Here is a 19,161-nt window from a genome sequence, read left to right as displayed (position 1 = left end):
TTAATCAGAGCTTTTACTAATGAAACATTCAGTTCAGTACAAATATTCATACATCAACATATTGATCGTTTAATCAGATCAATATGTTTCATCTGACAAGAAGTAATATAAATAGTTTGGAGCTGCCCAATCAAAGTTCAGAAATGAATCTGTTAGAGAACACAGGCAGGTGATTTTAAATAAATAAATGTCTCCTTTTGCATTCCTTTATCATGTTCTGATGCTCTACTTAATCCACAAAATGTCATCCAAGTCTTACAGGCAGCAAGCATCTAGCCGGCTACACATAAAGCTAGACGGCTCTAAGATCTTCTTCATTTTCATCCTCTGGCTGACAGATGTTTTGAGTTCTCTTCATATAGATGCATCAGTGTCTCGTCTTCCAGGGTTTTCTCTACATGCTGGGAGCGTTTATCTGGACACTGGCTCCTCTGAACGAGTCCCCAGAGAACTCTTGAATGAAGCCATTTGATTGGTTGTCTCTTCCCGCATTAGAAAACATCCGTCTTGATGGAAGCAGCGGGGTCAAAGTGTGTGTCGGGCCACACACACTTACCTCACGCAATAAATACTAGTACGAGAGCACGGCGGGAAAAGGGGTTAAGAAACGATACTTAGTGGCCAAAACGGGAGACTGTAAAGTTATACCAAGGAGAAAAGTGAAGGTAAACATGGTACCATTCACATGATGGCACAGTAATTTCAGAGCCCGACAAAGTCCAATCTCAAATGTTTTTTTCTTATACCATCTAAAAATGAACACATAACTTTAAAGCAAACATCACAGTTGTTAGAGTTCCAGTTTGTTTGTTGTTCTTTTTTCTAAACTTGTGATCTGAGAGATCTCTGTCAGATTTTCTGTCAGAAACAAATGTCTTATTCAAATTAGAATTTTAAATCTAATTCTGCCAGGGGTATGAATACATTTAGGCTTGGCTGCAGTTAGGTTTAGATTGTTAGAGGCCGACACGTTGCCATCTTTTCCTCTCCAAATCCATCTAGTGGTCCAAATTCTAGACCTACTTTCACCAGACCAGAAACTTGGGTCTTTGTCCCAAAGGACATTAAAGAACTGTAATCTGGCTTCTTCTGTTGCTGTTGGAATAATGTCTTCTTCCTGTCTGAGTGGCCTTTCAGCTCATTATGAAACAAAAAAGACATTGTTTGGACTTTATCATATGTAGATATGGTGATAGAAACAATAGAAACTAAGTTCACCCCCAAAAATGTCTTGATATTCTAAGTCTAATTCTAATTTATCTCATCTACAAAGATTATTTTCTCCTTCCAGGTGATGTACTTTTATAGAAATCAGATTTATTACAGCTAATGGGCATTTTGGCCACAGTTACATCTTCAGTAACTGTATATTGTGCGGTCAAAGTAATGGCAGTATACCAGTGGGATATTTGTTCCACTGGTTCAGCTTCTGTTCTACAGTCATTAGGGTTCTGAGGCCGTGGGATCCAGCAGACGGCCAGTGGGAGATACGGAGCAGCGTACCCTGCTGCTTTCACTACGGGTTCCCATTTTTCTTATTCTATGTTCTCTGCTGAAACTCATACTGCAGCTTATTACAACTTTTATCAGGATCCACACCACTACTGAGATACACAGATTCAGGTATGTGCACCTGCAGGTGGCGCTATGGTAGAAAATAGTTATTTATGCTTAGAACTTAAAAGTGGCATATACAACTAACAAAATTAATATGAGCAAAGAATCCTAGGAAGATTCTTCAACAGATGAGGCACTGTGCAAAATGTTGTTTTTTTTGGTTTTGTCAGCAAAGAGCCATGAAGAATGCATTAGCCAAAACCAATCTCGCCCCCTAAGATCAACTCTGAGCCCAATAAAACTTGGCACAATATAACCTAAAGAAGAAAGAAAGAAAAGTTATTGCAGCGGATTTTTGATATTTTTGCCCAATTACAACATAATAGTTAATCAAACACTGCTCTGAATCAGAAGGCTGCAGGTTACAATCTGGGTTGAAACACATATTAAAGCCCACATCAAGTGATGTCTGTGTGGTGGGGGGGGGGTGCATGGGGCGACCTGCTGGGTCTAGTTCTAGTAAAAATGTTCTAGTTTTACTTGTTTTAAACACCAATTTAATTTTCTTTTATACATCAGTGGATAGTAAATTTGATCTCCCAATAATGAAAGGATGAAGGCAAACTGTGCCAAGTGGCCTGAACAGGCAAAGAAAACTATCTTCAGACAATCTGGACCTTGTTTTAAGAAAGCAGTAAAACTAGGAGCAGCGACGCTTCTGCAGCTAAGTACTCTCTGCTAAAGTCCCAGCAGGCGGCAGCACTGAGTTCAGGCTCAGTGAGGACATCAGAAGGACATGAGGAAGAAATCCCAGAGAGAAATAATGATAACCTGACTGCTGTTCACGAGTCACTCTTTGGGTTTCATAAAGCAGCAGAGAGACATAAATCCTGTTTCTGGATGCATGGAAACTGATGAGAGTAATAAAACACGACGAAACGGGAAAACCCCAAGAGGAAATGCTGACTGAACGAAGGACTGCAGAAATATTCCAGTCAGCGTCTCAGAGACGGCAAAAGCAATATTGATGGAACAGCTGCAGAAGCTGTAGTAAAACGCAGAGGAGTCGAGTCAGGACTTTTCTACGGTTACTAAAGGAGCGACCTGACTTAGCATTTGTTTTTAATTCAATAATGAAATCAAAACTTGTCTATGATTTTTAAAATGCCGCTTTATGACATGTGCAACATTCAGTTTGGAAAGATTTTGAATTAAGGTGCTTTTTAACGACAACCAGTAGTTCAAAGAGTTTTCATAAATCTCAATTTAAACCTCAAACTTATAAAATAAAAATATGTATAAACTGACAGGACATTTTTTCTAGACTGTTGGAAAAAAATAAAAATAGTCTATAAATAAGTCCTTAATTACCATTATGTAACGCACATATTGAAAATCAACAAGTTAACATAAATCAGTTGTTTTAACAGTTTGCAAATTGCAGATATTTCAGCTTCCCAGATTGTATTTTTATTTGTGTCAAATATTTTATGGAAAACAGGAAATTTCCCGCAACAAAAAACCATCTCTTGTAGCGTGCAAATAATCTTCAAGTACTGAACTGCAGGGGTCACCTGTAACTAATGATGAAATATATTCCACCTCCACAATAATTACTGTAGCATTTTTATGCTCCATCACCTGGAAGTCACTTATATTTTTACATTTGAAAAAAACAAACCAAAAAATGCCACACATTCCAACAAACTTCCTTACTTATTTGTTCTGTTTAAAACCTTTGAAATTATCATTTAACAAGTACAGCTATTTCATTTGGAGTATTTCACAGTAATGTGATACTTGCAAGAAAAATGCTCACATTCCATAAATATGAATGTTATTCAGGGAGAGTCCAGCAAACACAATTACTTCTTTGATCTGATTTTCTTCTATTTTTCATTTTTAGTTTGGATCTGATTTGAGATTTTCATTTGTCAACGACATTAAAAAACAGATGAAATAACATTACAAACTAAAGTTAATCTGTGTACCAGTGTTTTATAAAATATAAGTCGATCTCCATCCGATCCAGAACAAACACTCTTTTATGTGAGAATAAATTTTTCATTTTGCCCCAAAATATCCCACTGTGACTAATTGTACTCAGTTAAATTTAGTTAAATTTAATCAACGAATGTGTAAGATTTAGTTGAGTTGATCAGAGCTACAATGACTTGAAGTGACTAAAGTTAAAATAAAATATTCTGTTGAAATGATCCTGCTAACAAAGTACTTCCTGTTTCCCCCGGAGCAACAGAACTCACAACTGATTTTTCTTTCCATTTTCTTTCTCTACACAGAACCCTAATCTAGTTCTCCATTCAGTTCTGTCCACTCAGTTGTTCTTGTAAAACGTCAGACCTAAAGATTGAAGAATGTAAAAGTGAGCTTTATGGTGTTCTTGGAAGAACAAGAACAGCAGTAATGTTTCCATCATTACTGGGCAGAATGAGGAAAAACAACAAAAACAAAACAAAAAAAAGACATTCTTGACATTTCAAATGATCTCCTTAGACTCAACCCAATCATACAAACATATGCAGGTCATGTGACCTTTGTTTGTCTTGCTGTCTATCCAGAGGTTTTAATGCATGACTTACTTGAAACTTGCTTTAACTCAAAATGTCTCCTTAATCTCTTAAAGGATTATGACTCTTGTGGGAAAAGTACATTAAGCATTCAAATATATCTACAGCTTGACATTGGAAAATATGTGTAAAAGTGAGGCCAGGTGGGACTGGAGTCTCTCTAGTTATCAGAAATCCAAAATGTTATTTTGTCTAAAAAAATCCTTTTACACAATGTTTAGAATTGCTTCCACTTTAACGGTTTAAGCTGGTTCAAGCTGAATTTGGCAATGTTGCTTCAGTGTTTTAAATTATTACACAGTCATAGACACACATTCACACTGCAGAACATCCAGATGTTGAAACTTGAGGCTTTTGGAGAAAAGATGCTCATTGAAAAGTTTTTAACAGTTTTATGGCCGTAAAACTGAAATAAATCCAGGCTCCTTTCTAGATATGTTTGACCATGATGCTCCTCTTTAATAACATCAGCACTTTTTATTAGGCTGAAAACAAATGATCAACCATGAATTAAAATAAGTGCTACTTTGGCTATTTTTAACTGTCTGAACTGAAGTGTTTAAAGTGTAGATTGTTGCTGCATCTCCATCCCATAAAGATTCAATTGTCAAAACAAAAATAAAATCTTATCACAAATAATAAATATAATGAAAAAACTGTATCTGTTAATGACATCAGTACTTTATTTGTGTAAATATTTTTATTTCTGTAAACATATTCATTTATATTACTGTACCTTCTTGCGCTTTTCCTTTGTTGACACAAAATTAAACCAACATTTTCATGATTCTTATTATTTTCAAAACACATACTCAGATGAAATTGTGTTGTTTTGGGACCTTTTTTTTACATTTTGAGTTTAGGGTGATGATAAGGAGGCTTTCCAGCTCATTAGCAAAAATAAATTATGAAAATTATTGGAAGACATTAAATGTTTTAATAACAATAAAACCTATTCTGATTATTTAGAAGGTTTACAATCACTTTAAACATTATATGTTTTAATAAAAACAGATAAATATATGTATTTTTATATGTATCTGTTTTATTATCTTGAAGAGACAAAGGCCTCAGAGACACTTTTCAGTTAAATGAAAGTAGATGAATTTAGTTTTAATTATTACTGTGTTTTAGTTTCCCTATAACACTGTAGTAAATATACAGGATGTGTATTTACTGTTTGCATTTATTTACTAAATTTGTGTAGTCAATTTTAATTTTGTTTGCATAGCTTTGGATTGTTTTTAGTGAACCTTTGACAGCCTTTAGGTTAATTCTGGCACATTTACAAAACTGTTAATTAATGTGGGTTGTCTCTACCAACTAACTTAAGTTCAATTAAAATTCTATATATGATGGGAATATGAATAATACTGAGCTTAACTGTATATTAGGTGACTTTTCAATGTTTAAAATTTAAATCTGATAAACTGACACAAATTTCCCACAAAAAAAAAAGATTCATATATGGAAATTATTGAAGAAAACAATAGAGACCTCTGAGGCCGTCCTGATGAGCTGCCCTGAATCCTTCATGTTAAAGGTGAAGTCTGTAAATAGTTCTCATGTTCAGATTGGAGCCATTTTGGTTCCATCGGGGGAAACATTTCTTCAGAAGGATTTATTAGAAATTAGTATTATTAGAAACAAACAAATCAGTACCTTCTTTTATCAGATCACTATCAGCATATTTTCTTTTAATAGTTGTCACTTTTAATCATATATTAGTTGGACAATCCTTTGTAATTACACCTGCTGTGCGGTTGTTAGGATGATATCACTGCTCTGATGCTGCGGTTCACTTTGTTTTTTTTTCCTCTTTAAAGTTATTTTAATACACAAATTTAGTTATAAAATACCAAAAATCTGCCTAAATATACATCATATGATGGTTATGATCGCGTTTTCTTCTTGTCAAGTCACAGTTCTTCTCCCTCTACATTTAATGTGAACTTTATTTAAAACAGCACCTATTAAAACCGTCACATAAGCCACTTTTTTTATCAATCTTTCAGTTGTTTTTATACAAATGTCACCAGCCATTGTTGTTCTCCTCATTATGCTGTAAAGCTGTAACAGTAGGAGTCTATCCAGGTGGTGAGTTTAATCGTCGCTCTGCTGCGCTCAGCTTTTTAATAGACCTGCTGAATTAGTTCTAATTTGCCTTTTTTTTAAGCAAGGAAAAAATGTGTGTCAGTTTAGATCCATCTAAACAAATCACTCAACTGACTTGTAATAAATTCACTGAAGGGTTTATTTATCTTCAGGAATGCAGTAAAAATGATTCCAGCTTTTCTTGGTTAAATCCACCAGGTTTGTTTTATCGGCCAGTAACTGTTTTATCGTTTCTGTTCAGTAAATCCTGCTGCTCTCTGTGGTGGATCAACGCTGAAGAAAGTTCTTTTAGATTCATCTGAGCATTAAGTAGAACACACACTGAGCTGTCAGTTCAAACCAGAACATTGTTCAGGCTTTTCACATATGTGAGTCCGACTGCAAAATCTGGACAAGTAGTCTTCTGAACCAGAACCACCAGAACCAGAGGTGAGCCATGCTTTGGTACTTACTGTGTGCAGGAGGTTCCAGATGCTCTGTAGATCCCAACACCGGCTGCTTCATTCTCTTTCCTCCAGGACCTGCCTGTCTTATCTGAGGGGACTGGAGAGGAGGAGACAGGATGAGAAGAAAAGGGGTGGGAGGACAAAGCAGCAGTGTGTCTGATTAGACAGCAGCTTATTTGTAGGACTGGACTAACAGGATGAAACGCAGCTGGCTGCACCAGAGGTCTAACAGTTGATCAAAGGTTGAGTCATTTGAAAGTGTGGAATCCATAGCTGATCTGTAAAACCGCCCTCTGTCATTTTCTCAGAACGCCACATGGATACATCTCCTCTCAGAGGTATAAGGAGTTTGGTGCTTCAATGCTAAGCTGCATTGGGAAGAAAAGCTGCAGAAATTGGAATTACAAAAATAAATTTGCTTAATGGAAACATATTAATTTCAAAAAAAGGTTTTTGATAAACAAAAACATTTGCGTAAGGATGTGGTGATTCTTTGGTTGTAACAAAATATGATCAACTGGAGGTTGAGTATGAACAACCAGATGGTTTACTAACCACATGAACAGACTTATTTATGCATGATTTAATTTCGTCTATTATTTAGTAGAAACACAGCAATTGCAAAACTGTGTTTTTTTTTTCATTAGTGGAAAGTTGAGAAAGTTTTGCGCACGATTGAAATGGAAATATTATATTGTTGTGATGGTGTAAGACCCAAATGTAGGAGCAGCAGAGGAATGAATATTTAACGAAAAGATGAAGAACAAAGACCTAAAAAAACAAACACACACACACGTTTGCGTGGCTATCTTTGTGGGAACTTTCCATTAACTTCCATTCATTTCTACAGCCTAAACCGAACCTATTGCTAACCCTAACCAAAACTCAATCACACCTTAGTCCTAAATCTGACCCCCGACCCCAAAACAGCGCTTCCCCTTGAGGGGACTGGGCTTAGGTCCTCACAAGGAGCAGTGGGTTCCCACAACGTTGTATGTGTCAGGACAATGGTCCCCACAAGGTATTACAAACAAACACACACACACAAACACACTCAAGGCCAGAGTAGAACAAAAACAGGGATCAGGGGTAGAAAAAGAGCAGGTTTTTACAGGGAAGAAACATGAACATAGTGGGAGGGGCCAGAACAGTGAGACTGAATAAATGACATAAATACTGGGGAACTTGATATTCAGATTAGAAATGGGTTGCAGGTGTGAGGGGAGAGAATGGCAAAAAATATTTACAAATATTTTACAAATCAATATTTGTTAAATGGATTTGTAAAATGAATTTAACAAATAACTAGACATAGAGAAGAAATGTAGACACATTAGAGCAGCTAAGAACTGACCCAAGGTAAAACAGAAAAAAGCCTGATCTAATTGTAACTAGGGCTGCACCGATTCAGTTTTTTGGCCGATCACCGATCTTTTAAAAAGCTTAACCTTTCGATTCCAATTTTGGGCAACACCATTTTTTTGACTGAAATGTTGCTCAGTGAAGTAAGAGAATTGTTGAGTTGGCAATTGTGGGGTCACTAATGCTAATTATGTTAAAGTCTAATGAACATCTTCACCTTACTTTTTATCTTTCATCAACAGGGTAAGCTGCCTACTTGTCTATTTAGGCTATAGTAGGTAGATTAACAGTGCTTCACTTGGCTCAGTCTCGTTTGGCTTTCTGTACGTTGTAGGCTTATTAAAGCTGGAGCTAAATTTGCAGTTGAGTTCAGGCTATAAATCTAAGCATACTTCAGTTTCAGTGGAAATGACTCTAGTCAGGCCCTCACCAATGAACTACTCCTTTATTTACTTGTTTATTCTTAAAGCCCCTCCCACCATCATCATTATCATTCTTTGAGTAAGGTGTTGATCATCTCTTCAGCTTCATTCAGAATAGCTGCTTCATATCTTACACAAATTAGTTTAAAAAAAAAAACACATGTTCATCAGTTTATTGCCATGATTCTGTGTGTTTTCCAAACTTCAGTGGACTTTATCTGAAAAGAGAAAGTTGTGAAGTGCTTAAAGACTGTGTTTCCCAAGCATGGCCCTCAAGTCACACTGCCCTGCATCTTTTAGATAGCTTCCTGCCTTAGTATTCCTGATTCAGGTGATTGCAGTTCAGCAAATGCCTGAAATCAGTTTGGCTGAAGAAAAGAAGCACCTAAAACATGCAGGGCAGAATGGCTGGAGGACCAGGGCTGAGACACACTGGCTTAAGATACCGTCACCACTCAACATAAACCCCAATAAAATCTGTTGTTGAAGCTTCCAATCATACCAAAATGACAACATAACACAACATAGTCAGACGTTAGCAAGCTGAAAGTTCAGAAATTCAATGTTTGGTTTTGCAAAGCTCTAATTACTTTATTTGAGCCTATGCTCTTCCCGTAGCATCCATTATTAATGAGCACTAATGGTCCACATGAGCCCTGACGCTCCTATTGATTAGGTTTGTCTTACCTCGGATCTAAACACAGCTTACCACCCAGACCCTGCTCAGGGTCTTAGAACTTCAGCTGTGAAGAAGTTCAACATGACATTTCCAGAGGAACACATTGAGATGCTGAACATCTTTGTGGACGATGATGGCTCCAGCACATGGAGAACTGATATTGGTGAACAACAAAAGAACAAGAAGACTCTCTAAAGATGTTTGAGAGAGACAGGCAGAAGTGGACGCTTGCTGGAAGCTTTTTTTGAAAAATACTCAGAGTCACAATGGGAAGCAGAAGGCTACAGTCATCAGGTGGTGCAGTCTGAGAGTCCACCTGCTACTAACTGGGGCCCTGCTCTTCCTCATGCCTCATCCTCTTCTTAAGCTGCTCTCCAATGTCCAGCAGTGGGTTCTGTTTGCCGGAGAGTATCCTGACTGCGTCGTTGAAGCGGCTGCTCTCGGTTTCCCTGTGGAAGCAGAGAACAGGTTGACCCTGGGTGACCGAGCCCTTTGTTTAACCCAGTGTTTAACAAACGTTTTCAGGCTGAAGATCACTCTACTAATTTAACAAACACTCATGGACCATCTAAACTGAAGTTGCCCCTATAATAACACATCATCTTAATATATACAACCTAAAGTTAAGATATTAGCCTCTTAACAGACGTATTGTTGTCTTCTTTGTTGGTCCTAATGAGAAGGGTGATGCTATTTTGTAAATGTGTCTGACCACAACAGAACCATGAGTGAGTCTACTCTGTCATTTTGACTTGTTTACAGATTCCAAAAGAGCAGACAGTTTCCCAATGATGAAAAACTCATAAAAATCCAAAAAGAAGTTATTTATTACAAGTGCTGTGTGCATTACTAAAAGTTTAGAGTAATTTGTAAATTAGAAGCATTATAAAAAATAGACATAAGTTACTATGGCAGAAACAAATATTTTTCTCTTAGCCCTAAGAAAGCTCAATTTGAATAATTGTTTTATTTGAGATGTTAAAATGTAGTTAGTCAGCGTGGGGCGCAGCGCTGCTCACTGCCTGGTCTCTGTCATGTCGTACTCAGCCCAGCGGCAGCAGGGCAGCTCCAGGTCAGGGTCAGACCTGGCCACAGTCTAGGTCTGTTCTAAAAACAAACGCTCTGCCAATCACCCGCAAAAACAAACTGAAAAATATTCATGCAAGCAGTCTGGGTTTTGTCTTCTTTCCACTGGTGTACTCAGATTTTCTTCTGAGTGAATATAAGCCACTTACTCATTATTATTTTAAATACAATTCTTAGGTAAGCTAACAGCACACTCTTTAAGATCATGTTACAGCAAATGCAAAACCTTGCGGGCCAGTAAGGGTACCGCAGTTTGAGAAAGACTTCCATCATCAAACAGAAAAGTGATGCTTACAGCAGTTTATGTTTCTGGGACTGTTTCATCTGGCTGAAGTCTGTGGGCTCTGGCCTCTTCATGGGCCTGAAACACAAGAACAAAGCATGTTACAGTGACACATCTCACAACCTTCTCTTTGATTTAGGAGTGTCTGAAGAGAAGTTTGGACATTCACTCCATTTTTCTTCCTGCTCTTTCTTGGACCTGCCGTTAAGAGCTGAACAGAATAAGCTCTGAACGGTTACTTACGTTTTGTTCTTCCTTGTCTTACGACGGGATCCCAAGGCAGCAGGGGGCCTAATGAGCTGGCAGAGCTCCGGCAGGGCATCCACCAGCGGCCTGAGGTCTCCCACAACAGGGGTGGCCCGCCGCCGGGCCTCCGCCGCCTGCTTCTCCTTGGCCTGCCTGATGAAGCTGATCTCTGTGAGAACAGAAACAGAACAATGAGCATAAAAACAAGCCAGCATGTTTATCATCCACAGCATCAGAAATCAGGAGACCCAAAATGAAACTGATCCAAACAGCAGCTTTATGCTTGTTTCATGACTAGTTACTGCTAGTTGCTACTTTTCATGGTGATCAAAAGTCAGTTAACTTGATCCTGAACTATTATCATTCAAAGGTTTAAAACATAAATCCATAATGTTTTCTACTTTTTAAATGTGAAACTGTGGATTCTGGAGGGTTTCTTCTCTGAGGAACTGAAAAACACAGTTATGAGAAAGTCCAGCAGCAATTTAACTCCTCGAAGGAAAAGCTCCACAAGAAGAATCTCACGCTACAGTTCGTGCAAAACTAGTAAAGAACTAAAGGAAACATCTGTAAACAAAAGTTCCTGTCAGGGCTGAATGATGCATCTAACATCTCTGATTTTGTTTTTTTCAAACCAAATCTAATTTTTGTTTTTAATCAATTTTCTCCCTTTCCTTCCTTAAACACAAATAACAGAAAAGATTTTCAAAAACTTGTTTTATTTCAATCATTCCTTGTGGGAACTGATCTGAATTCAAACCTAACTAAATACAGGCCGTGAAGCAAACATCTTTACAGCTTGGATGTAGTAAAGCTGTAAATGCTGATGTCACAATGACTGAACTATAGAACGTTTTGGAAAATCTACAAGTTTTCCAAAAATCTAATTCTTAAACCACAAATTCTATTAGTTGATCAAATTGATTCAAGAAGAAGAAGAAATTATAACTATTCTGTTATTATAGTCAAAACAAAAATGGAACTTCACTTTCCTGAGAGAGATTATAAAGCAAGGAGAAAAAAAAAGAAACCAAAGAAAAGATAAATATTAAGTTGGAAATGTAAAAAGCAAACCACAAAAATAAAAATACAGCAACAAAAAACATAGTATAAAATAATTATGAAGTATGGCTCTCATTGGAGAGTGGATCAAAACGTTTAATCAAATTTGTTCTCTAAAAATGAAATCAGATTTTTTAAGTTTTACATAATCTACCATAATCTGCCTCCACTGACTGAATAGTTCAGTCTTGTGACTAGAGGCTGTTATTGTTTCCATTTTCTGCATGTTAAATATTAAATCAATCCAGTCGTCTGAAGTTGGTTTGTCTTGTGATAATCATTTTCTTTCTAATGTTTTTCTTACTTGCCGTTAATAAAATAGTCATCAGATATTTGTTTCTTTCTGAAGCTACTTGAGGAATTATGCCAAACTATATAATCTTGATCTCTGAAGGAATATTCTGTTGAAAATATCTTGTAAGGCCTGTTTATCTCTGTCCAGTGATGTTTTATGATCGGTCCGTCCCAGAAGACATGATGATGGTTTGTGTTTTGATTTCTACATTTTCTCCAACATGCAGGAGGATTTCCATCATAGTGATGTTTCTGAGCAGGTAATAAAGAATCTTACCAGATTTTTCCATCCATATTCTTTCCATTGTAGAGATTTATTATATTTCCATTGGTATCTCCACATTATTGTTAAATTGCCCTCTCTTTGCTTTGATATGTAGGGTTGAATTGATTTTGAGATCTAATAGGTTTTATAGGTAAGTGAACTAATTTTCCATTTAATTTTTGATTTATAGGCATTAATAAAAATTTCCATTAGGTTTATATTCTTGTCAGTAAGAGGCTTAATTTTAAAGTTAACAAAAGTTTTTCTTTGTAAATATCGATAAAAGTTCTGTTTGGCCAAAGAATATTTTCTCTTGAGTGTTTTGAAATCACTTAAGATTTTGTTGTACAGAGCAGTGACTAAAAATAACAATTATTCAAAAATCATACTATGATTTGAAGTATTTTTAGGTAGTCTCTCTCAGTTGAGATGGACCTACGATGAGGCTTTACACACCTCATCACTCTTTGTAAGTGGTGACACTTGAAGAATCAAAGCTAAATAAAATGTTTCTTTTCCCAACTATACAACCAACCATAAGAGTGCAATTGTTTTGAATTACTAGAAAATGAATAAATATTTCAGGTCAATCGCAGTAAAACTGTTAGGTGAGTCAGTCATGCTTTTCTTTTGTCCTTTCAAACATTCATTCTTTGTAGACCAAGCAAACCCAGAACAAGCTGTCCTTCTAAGTTCTTCCCTAATTCTGGAAAAGCGTCCTCTGTGGAGCCGGGCTCGGATTTCAGCGGGTCTGAGGCAGCAGCCATTAGCACCTAATTATACGCGTGAAGAAGCTGGGGGTTGTGTTACTGAGGAATTGATGGGCTCAGCAGAAGGCTTTGGTTACAGGCTTCATGTCAATTACTGGAGATGATGGCAGCAATAATTACACTGAGACACAATAACGCTCCTAAATCCCAAACCCACTCATGCAGTCAGCATGTGTGACATTTATAGATGGATTCTGAAGAGGAAAACACTTCTGAATGTTAGGTTAGCGCTAACAGTGCTACTTTTTAAGCTAAGAAAACTCTTTACAGATAACCAGTAACAGCTCAGCGACCCGTGCTTGTTCTCCTGATTCATGCAGATTGGATCTGTGGTTATACTGCAAAGTTTTGATAAATTCATTTTTCTGGAGTTTCTGAACGTTAGAATAGACAACAATTTTCAAATGCCATTTACTGCATCCGATTTGGAGCTACAGTGAATCAGGTCCGAGGCTGAAAGGTCACTGAGAGGAAGAGGCCATTATTCAAACAGCAACATTAAAAACTAGATTACAGTTTGCACTGACAGATCATTTAAAGGGCAAATGATGTGAAAAACTTTGAATTTAAAGAAAGTCATCATAATTCTGGCACTTAGTAAATAAAATGTAGAATGGTAGCTAAAACAGGAACATGTTATCTGCTCTCAGCTGAATGTGGAGAAATAAAGTTTTCTGAATGAAGGCAGACATTAAAGCATGCTTGTTTTCAGTGAAGAACAGCAACATGTTCTTCAGGCACTGATGAACTTACTGCTGAGCCATCTTTCTCTTCTTTCCTTCATCTTCTCTTTCTTTGACTTGAGTTTTTTCTCCACTGGTCCTGTGGAAACAGAATCACAGTTACATGGCAGCACGTATAAAACCCAGTGGAACAGGAGACGTTTCTAGGGGCAGAGAACGGAGCTGACCTGCACTCAATTATCTAGATAAAGAAGGTTCAAAGTGTGGCACAGGGGCCAATTGGAGGTCTGTAGATCATCTTGTTTGGGCCCCATACTGCAGGTACATATCTGACCAGTGAGAACAGGCAGCTGGACGCTCTAGTGATGAATTCAAACTTCTCATCTTCTGTTTTAATCAAACTTTTTCTTTCAATTTCAGTTAAAAGTAAACGGGACCAAAAACATTCAGCAACTTTCACTCAATTTAGAAAAAAAGACAATTAACTCCCAAAACTGCCGGTGATCCCTCTCTAGATTCATTAGAATGTAAACATAGCATTTCATATTGCCCAATGTTGAGTTTTTTTAACAGAAACTTACAACAACAAAAAAACAAAACAAAAAAAAAACAAAAACACTCAGCATTCTGTCAAGTAATAACTGAGGTGGATAAAATAAAAAAGGAGTGGTAGGAAAAGCTCAGCAGGTTGAGGCTAAAATGGTTCCAGTAGTTAAGTCCTCTGCACACGCTGGGATTTTTATCTGCCACCACAGAACCAAACAACACAAGTGTTTGCAGTCAGAACAGGTAAAGATAAGCATCTGATGCTGACTACAGAACCAGGATAGATAAGAGGGGGTGGGGGGGGGGGATTTACCACCACTCTGCTCCCATGAGGAGAGTCAGCTTTCTACTGTTAGATGAAATTGATAGCTGCTGTGATTCTGGCTGAATGGACACAAGGCCACCCTCCAAACCACACACTTTGAATTGTTTCAATGGAAAAAAAAAAAAAGACACAAATTAAAGACGTATTCAAGTCTTTAATCTGCTTATGTGCTTCATGTCTGGGCCATTTGTTTAGTTAGCCATTTTCAGGAAACGTGAAGAGAACCACCTAGAATCAGGTGAGCTTTAAAAGCTCACCATATGGAGTCAAGTTTGGACTGGAGCACTGTACAGATCACTGATTCATTTCATTAATGAAAGCAAAAACTGGGAAAAGATATTTATTGGCTCTAGAGGTTTTATTGACAGTCACCAGACAGGAAATATGACTAACCATATTTCAGAATTGTCACTTTATCAACGACAGAGAAACAGAAAAATATCATCTGAAGTCTTTTGAAGGTTCACTGGTTGTGAGAAGTAAAAGTGAAGACAGGCTGAAATGAACTTATTTTATTTCACACTAAGTGCACACAAACAACTTGACTTGTTTGGCATCATTATATTTAAGCATCACTTGTGTATGTTGAGTCTTTAAAGCAGTGGTCTTAATCAGGAAACACCTTCATGTTTACTCTCTGCTGATCTGGACTGCCAGCAAATTCAACACACATACTTCATCTTGAGACGTGTTTTAAGAAAGTGCAAAAGACATTTTGTGATAAAACGTCTATTGCACTTGCAGTAGAAAAACAAGCCACAAAGACAATAAAGACAACTGAATCCTAAAAACAAAGGATTCAATAACCTTGAATCCTAAAATCCAGAAACGGAACCAAACAGTGGCCAAAGAGCAGAATCCCTTCAAATGAACCACTGCTGCTGAAATGTGTGGAGTGAAGTTCAGACCAAGCCCTCAAATAGTCCACAGGTTCAGTGACCAGCCTGCTGGCGGCCCCTGCTGGTTTCTTCCAGTCAGAGCATTCACAGGTTGAATATTTAAATAAACCTGGATTTTAAAATGTGTTGGCCTTTTTTATTGTAGATAATATAGTTGGAAAAAGATCTATTAGAGCATCATCCAGTCTAAAACAATGACTGTACCTGTTTGTTGTGATTCCTTGCTGATGAGAAAATCTAAACTGTTTTCTGCTGCACCAAGCCCTGAGCGTTAATGGCATAAAAATTCAGATCCTTTTCGAGCGTGAGCTTGTTAAACACATCTGGACAGTTTAGAAAAATTTCCAGACAAACTTTTATCCCAAAACTGGAACACAGACTGCCAAGCAAACTGTAAGACAGCAACAACATCTGGTATGTATCTTCAATTTGGACTGAGTCAAACCAGATGTTGATGTTTGCTAATGTTCTTTGACAAGCTGGACTCTTTATTAACTAGGTGATTTCTGAAGATTATCAGCAGTTGTGGCTTTATTTAGGCTGATCAAAGGGCTATTAGATTTATTTAGGTTCGCTGAATACAAATTCAAGTCACAGATTTCAGTCGTTTCTTAGAAAAAACAATGTTGCAAATGTTATAAATATGTGTGAAATCCATAGGACTACAGTTAGGCACCAATTTGTGTTGGTCTATCACATAAAATCTGTTGTGATTTGTGGTTGTAAGGAGACAATACACTATACATTAGATTACCAAAAGGATTCGCTCACCTGCCACCTGTCACTTAGATAAGAGTTAAAGTGACACATTGTCATGTTGAAGCTATAGGATTCAATATGACGCTGGTCCACCTTTGCAGCTAGAACAGCTTCAACTCTTCTAGGAAGGCTGTCCACAAGGTTTAGGAGTGTTTATGGGAATTTTCAACCATTCTTCCAGAAGCGCATTTTTGATGTCACATACTGAGAAGGCCTGGCTCTCAATCTCTGCTCTAATTCATCCCAAAGCTGTTCCATGGGTTTGAGGTCAGAACTCTGTGCAGGCCAGTCAAGTTCATCCTCACCAGACTCTACCATCATGTCTTTATGGACCTTGCTTTGTGCTCTGATGCAGGGTCATGTTGAAAGAGAAAGGAACCAACTCCAAACTGTTCCCACAAAGTGAAGACCATGGAATTGTCCAAAATGTCTTGGTATGCTGAAGCATACAGAGTTCATTTCACTGGAACTAATGGGCCAAGCTCAGCTCCTGGAAAACCTCCCCACACAATGATCCCTCCTCCACCAAACTTTACAGTCAGACAAGTACCATTGTCCTGGCAACCACCGAACCCAGACTGGTTCATCAGATTGCAAGATGGAGAAGCGTGATTCGTCACTCCAGAAAAGAAGCCTCCACTGCTCTAGAGTCCAGAGGCGGCTTGCCATACACCACAGCGTCCAATGCTGTGCATTGCACTTGGTGATGTATGGCTGGGATGCAGCTGATCACCATGGAAACCCATTCCATGAAGAAACCTCATGCTGTGAGAGCGATTAAACTTCAAAGTTGGGACATCAGACAGGATTCCATGAAGTTTGGAGGTCTGTAGTGACTGACTCTACAAAACGTTGACGACCTCTTTGCACTATGAGCTCCAGCGTCCGCTGACCCTGCTGAACCCAGCCTACCACTTTGTGGCTGAGTTGCTGTTGTTCCCAAACACTTCCTTCTACTTATAATACAACTGACTGTGGAATATTTAGGAACAAAGAAATATCATGACTGGACTTGTCCTGAGAGAGCTCAGTCAATGATTTCACAAATGTTTATAAAAGCAGTCTGCATATATAGGTGCTTCATTTTTACAGCTGTGGCCTTGGAAATGATTAGAACACCTAATTCCCATCATTTGGATGGCTGAGAAAATACATTTGGGAATAGTGTCCTTCGGTAAGGTGCAGCGGAGCGTCAATCTTACCTGTGTTGCTGGGCTGAACTTGTGGGCGTTCCTCAAAGCTGAGTGTTTGGACCAGGGACTCTGCAGAGATCTTTGTGGCAGCAAATATCCCAGAAGGAAAGAAGCTCTGAGAAATAGTCTGAAAAAATGTAATGAAATCAAAACACATTATTATCATTGAGAGAAAAGGGCTTATTAGGAATCCTGGAGGGGCTCAATTTTCAATAATATCTTTTCTTGAACAGTTTTATAATATCCTTTTTGTTTTCCTCTTAGAAAATCTTTTAACCACCTGTACATCCAACCTTTAACAACCAACTTGGACAGTTGGTCAGTCTTCAATTCCACATTATTGTATAACCGTTATATCTAAAGTACAGCCACCATACTTTCTCTGTTTATCTGTGCTTTACTAATGTTATGGTCCACATACAGGCGGATCCACAAATTTCCTTCCTTTTCTGAAACTACTTTAGCATATAGATATTGTTTACTTTCTATATAACAACCTCCATTGTTTTAGCACATATTAGAAGTTAATGCAACAGGCCGTTAATTCCCCGGGTTGCTGGCTCGTATTTTCCCTTTTTCCAAACCCGGTTATACAATTTCAGCAGAATATCAATTGATGTTTCACAAAGTTGATTTATAGCAATATTATATATTTGGTCTTTTCCTGGAGATGACTTTTAAAACCTGACATTCTGATAGATGATGTCTGACCTGTCCTTCGCCTTGGGTCGGTTCTTTGTCCCCGGGTGGCGCCGCCGGTGGGTTGTGGAGCTCTAGCGGGCTTTGGGACAGCTCCGTCCCGCTGGGCTGAGTGAGGATGTGGGGACCGTGGAGCTTCACGGCCTCCTGATGGAGCTTCTGACGGACATGTTTCACCTTCCCAACCATATTAACATCTCCAGCACGTCCAGTTTTTTCTTTTATGTCGACCAGACTACTTGGACCTGTCGTTTCTACTAACAGTGCGTTGAAAACCACGTGGGGTCTGACTGTCTGAACTATCGGAAGTTCATGTTTTTACATTTTAAATGTCGCGTATGTACATCCTTCAGACGAACATTAGCTAAATTCATTACTGACAATTTCAGAGTGAATAACATTTTTGATTAATACTTGTTTAGCAATACGAGTTGGAAACGAGAAAGATACTAAAACTGTAAGACAAGCACAAATCTTTTATTTTGACAACACTTGACGGAAGTGTTGTGTTGAGTTCAACATGACGCCAATTGTGTCACGGTTTGCTCCGTCTTTAGGAAACAAATTAAAAACGTTCCGCATGTCCAGCATAAAAAATGTTGTCACAGGGAAAAATGTGCAAAACTGCAACTACTACTACTACTACTACTACTACTACTACTACTACTACTACTACTACTAATAATAATAATAATAATAATAATAATAATAATAATAATAATAATAATAATAATAATACTTTTGATGAATGTTTTAGCTTACAAGTACGTAGGACGTTTTCCATTTATGTTTTCTGATGAGATGTCAAAAGAATATTAAATTGTCTTTCTAGACCAGAAGTTCAAAGTACTGACGTAAAGACAACATGCTGAATTACAATAT

The 19,161-nt window shown here is 37.7% G+C and overlaps 1 protein-coding gene across 1 annotated transcript; it reads right to left on the bottom strand.

The window, feature by feature from the left end:
* Nucleotides 1-8,497: 8,497 nt before the first annotated feature.
* On the bottom strand, nt 8,498-18,818 carry slx9 (SLX9 ribosome biogenesis factor). The gene is made up of 6 exons (XM_044109303.1): nt 18,292-18,818; nt 17,590-17,707; nt 13,929-13,997; nt 10,782-10,953; nt 10,551-10,616; nt 8,498-9,618 (listed from the first exon to the last, which is right to left on the bottom strand). The coding sequence occupies exons 1-6, from the start codon at nt 18,466-18,468 to the stop codon at nt 9,492-9,494; spliced, it is 729 nt and encodes a 242-aa protein (XP_043965238.1). The 5' UTR covers nt 18,469-18,818; the 3' UTR covers nt 8,498-9,491.
* Nucleotides 18,819-19,161: the final 343 nt, after the last annotated feature.

This window comes from Gambusia affinis, linkage group LG24 (genome assembly GCF_019740435.1).
Source record: "Gambusia affinis linkage group LG24, SWU_Gaff_1.0, whole genome shotgun sequence".
NCBI classification, from domain to species: Eukaryota; Metazoa; Chordata; class Actinopteri; order Cyprinodontiformes; family Poeciliidae; genus Gambusia; species Gambusia affinis.
The sequence above is the reverse complement of the archived record's forward strand: the minus strand, read 5'-3'. Positions and strand labels throughout refer to the sequence as shown.